Source organism: Piliocolobus tephrosceles, unplaced genomic scaffold (genome assembly GCF_002776525.5).
Source record: "Piliocolobus tephrosceles isolate RC106 unplaced genomic scaffold, ASM277652v3 unscaffolded_31271, whole genome shotgun sequence".
Taxonomy (NCBI): Eukaryota; Metazoa; Chordata; class Mammalia; order Primates; family Cercopithecidae; genus Piliocolobus; species Piliocolobus tephrosceles.
The window spans coordinates 1-9,298 of record NW_022314612.1 but is presented as its reverse complement, the minus strand read 5'-3'; the positions used below and the strand labels follow the sequence as shown (position 1 = coordinate 9,298).

The following is a 9,298-nucleotide window of genomic DNA, read 5'->3' as shown; positions in this document are numbered from 1 at the left end:
CTTCTGAGCTCTGCTTTGAAGGTTTGGCTGTGTGTGAAATGGCAGAGAAGGGCTTTCCAGGTGGAGGCTACAGAGTGTGCAAAGGCCCAGTGGGATGAAAGTGCAGAGTGTCCGTGGGCAGTCACAGGTGGTGTGGGCAGTGGGGGCTCAGCTGGGCAGGATGGGCCTCTGGGACGTGCAGGAAGAGCAGCTGAAGGCCAGTCCTCCCTGTGTGACCCTGGTGCTTCTTCCCCAGGAAGGTGTGTTCCGGCTCTCCAACGAGGACTACTTCATTGAGCCCCTGGACACTGCCCCAGCCCGGCCCAGCCCAGCCACGCCCAGCCCATGTGGTGTACAAGCATCAGGCCCCAGAGAGGCTGGCACAGTGGGGTGATTCCAGTGCTCCAAGCACCTGTGGGGTGCAAGGTATGCTCTTCTGCTCCCAGTTCTCAGGTGGGTGCTGGGCCTGGGGACATGAAGGGGCCTTTCTAGAAGCCCCTCTTAACATCCCCATGCCCAGTGCACCTTAGACCATAGGACACAGATAGACAGACGGATACATCACCATAGCCTGTGCCCTTAATTGTGCCACAAGACTATGTCCTCTGCTTTTCAGGCCTGCCCCAGTCAATCCCCTAAACTGACCTCCCTCGCTCCATCTCACCTACCTCTCCCATCTTGGGGCTCAACCTGCCTCTGCTCCCTCCCCCCAACAGCCTATGGCACCTGACTCTGCCAGCCATTCTCCCCCCAGTGCCCAGGCCAGGTGAGCCATGCCCAGCTCCAACAGGGTCACTAGCCAGGAACCTCCCTCCCCCCCACCACCCTGCTCCCACCCTAGAATAACTAACCTCTATTACTGGGACCTGGAGTGTGGTACCCAGTGCCTCCTCTGCAGAGCAGCAGTAGTGCTGGCCAGTCCAGGTGAGGAGCTGCCTGCTAAGGGTTGCTAGGGTTTGGGGAATGCTTGGCTGGCATGCTAATCTCAACCTGCCCACAGCTCTGGTACTGCATTTGCTGGAGCACATATCCACAGAGGTATGCTTCTTGGCCTCAGATTCCCCAGCTTCTTAGATATGCTTCCTCTTCTGATCTGGCGCAGCCTGGGTCAGGGAAGCAGGCCCAGTAGGGCCAGCTGGGCTGGGTCTTGGCCAACCTCCCCCAGCTGGGGTTTAGAGGGTGGGGTCAGCCTGTGTTGGGATGTACTAACCCCCAGGGTGGGAAGAAGTGACACGGGGAGATAGGGGCCCAGTAGCCAGTTTTGTCAGGCCCAGGAGTTCCCCTCCCATGGACACAGTACTTTACTGTGTTTATATCCACCATTTCATTTGCCCTTTGAGGTCCCCCTGTGAGGCAGATCAACATTCCTATTTTTAGTCAGGGAATCTCAAGATCAGAGAAGGGAAGTGACCAGGAAGAGCCACACAGCACAGGTCTGGGGCAGAGCCAGAAGGGGAATTCAGGCCCCTGGCCTCTGATCCCTGTGTGGTTCCTAGTGCCCCAGAGAACTTGCTGAGGAGAGACCCTGGAGACATGTGCCCTGGGTCAGGGTGGGCCAGAAGGATGGGGAACAGATGTTTCCTCGGGATCAGATGTTTATTTAAGACTGACTTGTTGAGAGCCATCGCTCTACCTGGGATAAAATGATGGATGTGGAAGAGCATGATCCTGCACTTGGGGACTCTGTCTCATCGTAGCACTTCCCAAGGAATATTTCAGGGAATGTATTCCAAAGAATGCCAGTAGCGTACTATGAAAAAAGATGCTGCTGTTGAATAAGTTTGGCCACACAGGATTAAAAAAAGTAAAACGGGCCAGGCATGGTGGTGCACACCTGTCGTCCCAGCTACTTGAGGGACTAAGGTTGGAGGATTGCTTGAGCCCAGGAGGTCAAGGCTGCAGTGAGCCGAGATCATGCAACTGCACTCCATATGGGTGACAAAGTGAGGCCCTGTCTCATTTTAAAAAAAAAAAAAAAGGTAAAACAGACTTCTTTACTACAGGACTTCTCAGAGCCTTCAAAATAAATACACGTTGAGAATCCCCAACAGAATAGGCAGGCAGCGTTCCCCAAATTTAGGAAACAAGCAGGGGCTTTGAAATAGCAAAACCTGAATTCCAAGCCCAGCTTCACCCTCTCTTTAAGCTTCAGTTACTTCATTTGTAAAACAAGGATAATTGTGCCTGCCTTAGAAGTAACAAGATTAAATGATATAATGCATGCTAAGCTCCAAGCACAGGGACTGTACATCTTAGGCTCAATCAAGGCTGGCTGCAGCTATTTTTTTGGCTGCTGCAGTATCTGACCCACAGCCATCTTCAGGACAGCCACACCTTTCTTTACCAATGCCACCTACAGACTCCAATTTATCATCATTCTCCCCATGCTAGATTCAGACCTGAGTCCTAGAACTTGAGTGGGTTTGTCCCAAAGATAGCAAGACAGGTCCCTTTTCACCCCATTTTCCTCCTCCCTCCCTCCCTCCCTCCCTCTCTCTCTCTCTCTCTCTCTCTCTCTCTTTCTTTCTTTCTTTCTTATGGAGTCTCTCTCTGTTACCTGGGTCGGAGTTCAGTGGCACGATCTCGGCTCACTGCAACCTCTGCCTCCTGGTTCAACTGATTTTCCTGCCGCAGCCTCCTGAGTAGCTGGGACTATAGGTGCACGCCACCACACTCGGCTAATTTTTTTGTATTTTTAGTAGAGATGGGGTTTCTGCATGTTGGCCAGGCTGGTTTCGAACTCCTGACCTTGTGATCTACCCACCTTGGTCTCCCAAAGTGCCAGGATTACAGGTGTGAGCCACCGTGCCCAGCCAGTTTCACCCCATTTTCACCCCCAATTCTGTTCTTGCTCTCTGAGGTCACAAGCCCTTTTCGAGGGGCTCTTGTCACACTTTCAGCTCACTGGGAGCCTGTGGTTACCTGTAACCTCCAGATCTTACCTTCACAAACACTGCACACCTTGGTGTGCTCTCCAGGTCTGCAGCAGAACAGGGCTGGGCTTCCCTGGGTATCATTTATCCAGTTGAAACACCCTACACTGACCTTGGGCCATTAACCAATGCTGCTTGGTTGAGTTGATCAGCCAATTAAGACCCTGCCTCCCTCCAACATCTCCCAATGCCTGTATTGCCCCCATAGCTCCTGGGAGACAGTGAGGTTATACATGCTGAGGGAAGGCCTTTGTGGTGGTACTAAGCTGTCCCTAGCCCTGACTCAGAATACAGTGTGGGTCAGTCCTCAGGCAGGCCGAGCAGACCCTCAGCGCTTCTGGTCCTCTGGAGTCACTTTGCTGGGAAATGATATCGAGCTTACCTGTCTGTGGTCTAGGAAAGATTTGTGGTCTGGGAAGGGGCTTCGGAGGTCTCTTGTCCTCTTCAGGTTCTGGGGCTGCTGGGTTGGGGCAGTGTGTGTGAGGTGTGGGGACACTCATGCATTGGTGTACGTGCATCACCTGTCCGCTGTGCAGCCTGTGTGCAGCCTGTGTGCACCCGTGTGAGCGTCCCTCACACGGTGAGCACGGGTGTGCATTGCCCTGGGTGGGAGGGTGGGTTGGGTGGGCATTGGCTCCTTGTATCCTTCATCCTGGTAACAGCCTGACCCCCCATCTCTTGGGCAGGTGGCTGGCCTGTTTCATGACCCCAGCATTGGGAACCGCATCCACATCACCACTGTGCGCCTGGTCCTTCTGGAAGATGAAGAGGTGAGCAGTCATGTGGTCCCACGCTGCCCGGCAATGGCTTCGGCTGCCACAGCCCTCCTGCACCATGACCTGTGCTGCTCTGTATGGAAGGGCACAGTGAAGGCCTCCTTGGCCTGGACTGTGTCCCCTGCCAGCCCCTGGTTCCTAAAGGACCCTCTCTCAGGTCCCAGGTCCCCTGCAGGAGGTTCCTACAAGAGGGGTGGTCAGGCCAGAAGCTGGACTGGTGCCTGCGGGCCTCCCACTGCCCTGCTGGGCCTCTGTCTCCTGCCTTTGTATGGAGGACAATTGGGCCTGACCTTCTTGGAACTCAGGGGAGGCATGAGCAGTCATTCTCTCTGCTCCCAGGAGGACCTAAAGACCACACACCATGCAGACAACACCCTGAAGAGCTTCTGCAAGTGGCAGAAAAGCATCAACATGAAGGGGGACGCCCACCCCCTGCACCATGACACCGCCATCCTGCTCACCAGGTACTGCCAGCTGCAGGAGGGTGGGAGCCTGCATCTCAGGGAGGTGCTTCACCGCCCTGCGGGAGAAGCCCTGGTGGAGGAGGGGGCCGTGCTCTCAGGGAGCCCCATTTTAAGGAGAGTTTCTGCACCTTTGGCCCAAGGCTGGATTCTGTCTGCACTCAGGAACGTCTTTTTGTTTTGAAATAATTGTGGATCTTCATGCTGTTGTTAGAAATAATAGAGAGAGGGCCTCTATAGCCTTCATCCATTTCCCCCAGTGGTAACATCTTGCATGACTAGAGCACAGTATCCCAACCAGGAAACTGACACTGATACCATCCGCAGACTTCCTCAGATATCATCAGTTCCACACATACTGCCCTTTGCGTGAATGTGTGTGTATTCAGTTCTGTGCAGTTTCATCACTATGGGTTCACCTACCCACCCCCACAGTCTAGATACAGATCTGTCTCATCAGAAGGATGTCTCGTACTACCAGTTTATAGTCACAGCCACCTTTCTCCCTTCTCCCCTAACCTCTGGCAACTGCTGATCTGTCCAGAGGCAGTTATCTTCCCTCTGCTGGACTCTGGCAGCTTCTGTCGGCACCCCTGCTGGATAGTAACCAAAATTGTTCTGTGCGGGTCTGTGCTCCCAAGGGCCAAAGAGATGCCCAGCGGATTGTGTGTGAATGAGAGCACCTGCTTCCCACGTGGCCACTGTGCTGGCCTCATGCCACAGAACGGTGGGAGGGACATCCTTTTCGCTTGGAATCAGTTCGGGGGGACCCTTCCCTGGCCTTCGCTCAGGTGGGCCTGGCACTGGGCCAGGTTAGCCTGAAGGCCGCTTCTCTGTCTGTGCAGGAAGGACCTGTGTGCAGCCATGAACCGGCCCTGTGAGACCCTGGGCCTGTCCCACGTGGTGGGCATGTGCCTGCCGCACCGCAGCTGCAGCATCAACGAGGACACAGGCCTGCCGCTGGCCTTCACTGTAGCCCACAAGCTTGGGCACAGGTACTGTGCCTGCCCCCATTGCTACACTGAGAGCTGAGCTTCACCCTCCCAGCCTGGGGGCACCGGGTATCCAGCCTGTGGGTCACAAAGTCCAGGGGAAAGGAAGCTCTCTCGAGAAGGAGCCCCAACTGTGGCCATGTGCTGTCCCTGCACTGTCCCCTCCCCACAACCAGGCTGCTTCCCTGTAAAGCAGGAGAGAGGCCTGCCTGGGCATCTCTGGGACTGGCCTGGAGGGAGTCTTATTTAAAGGGGAGTTGTGATGGGCCAGAAAGTCATCGTAGGTCTTTGGCTGTCCCTCCCCATTGCCCTCAGTGCTGTATTTTTTACTCTCGATCCCTGTCCCTGTTCCTGTTTGCTCTGTGGCCTGGGCCAGTGACTGCCCACTCTAGGCTTCTGTGTGCTTCCCATAGATTGAGGGGTTTGGATTCAGTGACGTCCGCTGCCTGAGGCTCCTGCCTTCACAGGCCTCCAGCCACCTATGCCTGGGCTGTTGAGCTGGCGAATATGGCAGCATGTTAGATTGTCCAGCAAGCTTTCAAAGGCAGGCTCCCAGAGGGTTCTGTGGTCAAAGCTGTTGGGGTCATCCATTCAGATGTCCGGGTTTCATGGGTGATGGCTGTGCCTGCAGGACCGTAAAGCTGCTTATGACTGCAGAAAGAACAGCCTGCCGCAGTACTGCAATTTCCTGGCTGTGTTATGCTCACTAGTTCCTTAGACTCTCTGAGCCTCCCTGGGAGTAATAATGAGAACTGAGTGAGATTGTTTTTCTGAAAGTGCTTAGCATGGCCCCTGGCACACAGTAAATGCTCAGGAAATAATTTTTCTCATGTCCTTCCCAAAGGTGGTCTCTGGGGACCCTTCTGTGACACAGCAGCTCAGATCCCTTAAGTGCACAGCCTTGGGACAAGGACCTGTGAGTGGGAACCTCTGTCAGACTGTTCTTGAGGCCAGTGAGCTTGCAGGGGCCATCACGGGCCCCCATCTGTGCCACCTGGTTTGCCATTGCTGGCCAGCCCCCAGGCAGGGGCAGGGCTGCTGTGGGTCCCTGGCCCTCATTTCAGGCCAGAGCAGGAGCCCCTGGGATCCTAGCTGTCATACCCTCATTTTACATTAAGGAAACTCAGAGAGATAATGTGACTTTCTCAAGGCTGCGGCCATGGGGTGGCAGAACCAGCCCTGAAACTAGGACTGTGAACCTTGTGGGTCTCCAGGGGAGGGCAGGCTGGCAGCCTCCCGCCAGCTCACCCTCCCCTGGGGCCTGTGCTCTCACACAATTTTGGCAATTCAGCGTGACAGAAGCGGCAATGACTGTGAGCCCGTTAGGAAACGGCCTTTCATCATGTCTCCACAGCTCCTGTATGACGCGGCTCCCCTTACCTGGTCCCGCTGCAGCCGCCAGTACACCTTGAGTAAGTCCTCCAGCACCAGGCCCCTACGCCTTGATCCATGAAGTCAAGGTCTACTGGGAGAGCTGCAGACAGTCACATTGGAGGGGTAGAGGGAAGCAGAGGGACAAGGTCTTGATCTGTGAGGTCAAAGTCTAATGGGGGAGAGGCAGACAGTCATACTGCAGAGCCGGGGTAGAGGGAAGCAGAGGGGCACTTGGCAAAGATGTGGTGCTGGCGTCCCACATATCCTCCTGGAAGGGACACTTGAGCTTGAACTTGGAGGAGGAGTGAGAATTCACACATGTGCAGAAGGGATAAGAATGGCGCTCCTGGTAGAGGAAGCCTGAGAAAGGCCTGCAGCCGTGAAGGAGTGGGAAAGATTTCAGGAAACGGCAGAACCCTGAGCGAGGCTATGGGAGCCAAGGCTGCATAGGAAATGAGGCTGGAGGAGGCGAGGGCCGGACACAAGGTCCAGTGAGAGGCAGGAAGAAGGGGCCACTAAGGGAACTGAAATACGAAGCTTTCTCCATTTTTTCATGTTCTCTTCATTTGTTCTGGTGTTCTTGTTGTTTGTTTTTTGAGACAGAATCTCACTCTGTCTCCCAGGCTGGAGTGCAGTGGCACAATCTGGGCTCACTGCAACCTCTGCCTCCCGGGTTCAAGCGATTCTCCTGCCTCAGCCTCCTGAGTAGGTGGAACTACAGGTGTGTGCCACAGTGCCTGGCTAATTTTTATATTTTTAGTAGAGACAGGGTTTTGCCATGTTGGCCAGACTGGTCTTGAACTCCTGACCTCAAGTGATCCACCCACCTCGACCTCCCAGAGTACTGGAATTACAGGCATGAGTCACCATGCCCAGACTGTTCTGATGGGTTTTGTTGTTTTGTTTTGTTTTTTAATTTGCTATTTAATGTTGTTCTAAGTATGAAAAAGTTTTAAATTTAAATTATTGGCATAAACTGTATCATTCATCTTTATTTTGTGCAGTGCCAGTTTTAAATGCAAATATAAGAGTATAGCTGACCCTTGAACAACTCGGGGGACAGGCACGGCCCTGGGCTCTCTCCCAGGGAAGGGGCTGCTTTCCAGACCTCACCCTTCCACAGGCGACCCAAGGTCTCTGCCTGGGTGGGGTCATCAGAGGCTCTGTTGTGTCAGCTGTGATGTGATGTTCTCCAGCTCCTTGTCGGGCCTGGCTCCAGGGTCTGGGCTCAGGGACGGAGGCTGCGGAGTCAGAGAACAGGGCCACATGAGGGCTTGGCGGTCCAGGAGGCCTTCTGAGGGAAGGGCCCTGGCAGCGTGTGCAGAGGGCTGGGATTTGGGGTTGGGGTTGTTTAGCCAGCTGGAGTGCCCAGGAGGTGAGATGAGAGAGGCCGGGAGGGCCTGTGCTGCTGGCTGCAGGTGGAGGATCAGCTGAACCGAGTGGGGAGGCTGGAGTTTCCTACAGTTGTAGGGCTCTGTGCCCCCTCCCACCTCTCCTCCTTTCCTGGCCCCACTGAGGCTTCTCCAATGGGTCTCACAGGCTGCGCCCCCTCCATCCTCCCGTCCCATCTCTAGCCGTGGGTGGGGCCTGTGCCTGGATGACCCTCCTGCCAAGGACATCATTGACTTCCCCTCGGTGCCGCCTGGCGTCCTCTATGATGTGAGCCACCAGTGCCGCCTCCAGTATGGGGCCTACTCTGCCTTCTGCGAGGACATGGATGTGAGTGGGGCCGGTGTGGGTGGGGGGGTGTGGGGACCCAGCAGGAGGGCTCAGGGGACAGTTCTCACCAGCCCATGGATGCCAGCCTGGGAGTAACCTCACCTGGCCTGGGCTGCGCCCCCGAGTGATACTGTGAGACGTCAAGTGGCCTGTGGGAGAGGCCAGGGATGGGCGGCCACAGTCCCCGCTCTGATTTCTGGGTCAACCATGGACCAACTGTGACACTTCGGGCAAGTCCCTTAGCCTCTCTGGAGCTGGCTCATAAGAGGGAAAAGGGACCCCAGTGGGGAGGGTCTGTTTATCCTGGAGAAGACTGCCTGAAGTGATCTTCTAACGGGAGTGTTTCCAGAGGAGGGGCTGGGCCGGGAGAGGTGGGGACAGCTGGGGACCGCTCTGAGGAGTGCAGCCCCAGGCGCCCCACACCACCACATGGTCCGGGGAGGAAGGTGGGAGCAGACACACAAGAAGGGACCTCTGGGGGTCTGTGGGCCCCTGCCATGTGGAGGGGTGCCCAGGGGACCCTTGGAGACAGGGAGGGGGCAGGGTGGGTGGTGGCGCTGGGAGGGGGTGAGGGTATGGCCCACGCCCTCCTCCTTGCAGAATGTCTGCCACACACTCTGGTGCTCTGTGGGGACCACCTGTCACTCCAAGCTGGATGCAGCCGTGGACGGCACCCGGTGTGGGGAGAATAAGGTAGAGGATGTCCCCAGTCCCGGCGGTGGGTGTTGGAGAGGACAGACCTGCTGTGACCGGGCCCTGGGGTCAGCCCCGGCTCACAGTCTTGCTTGTGCTCCTAGCAGAGCCCCGCACTCTCTACAGCCCAAGGCCCCATCTGCAAAGCGGAGGCATTGGGGCCAGGGCTTGATTCCATGATTCCCCAGGGTGTCTTCAGCTGAGTCAGCACGTGGGCTGTTTTACTCCCTGCTCAGCTCCTCCCTGTGGCCTGGGTCACAGATGATTTTGATGATTGTGATGATTGTGAGGGGGTCTCTCTCACCTTCCATCCTTCCCCTCTGTGCCTTTCGCAGCCTTCCCACCCACCTTGTTCTCACTAGGGTGAGGAT

At 55.8% G+C, this 9,298-nt stretch overlaps 1 protein-coding gene across 1 annotated transcript; it reads left to right on the top strand.

Annotated features, from left to right (window-relative positions):
- Positions 1–235: 235 nt before the first annotated feature.
- LOC111531063 (A disintegrin and metalloproteinase with thrombospondin motifs 7-like) lies at positions 236–8,456 on the top strand (the record flags this gene model as incomplete). The annotated part of the gene is given in 10 exon segments (XM_026452090.1): positions 236–364; positions 696–745; positions 821–903; positions 980–1,017; positions 3,599–3,682; positions 4,028–4,152; positions 4,995–5,144; positions 6,420–6,553; positions 6,791–6,800; positions 8,090–8,456. Coding segments are annotated over 10 exon segments (1,170 nt in total), but the record flags the coding sequence as incomplete, so codon positions are not given.
- Between the last annotated feature and the right edge of the window lie 842 nt (positions 8,457–9,298).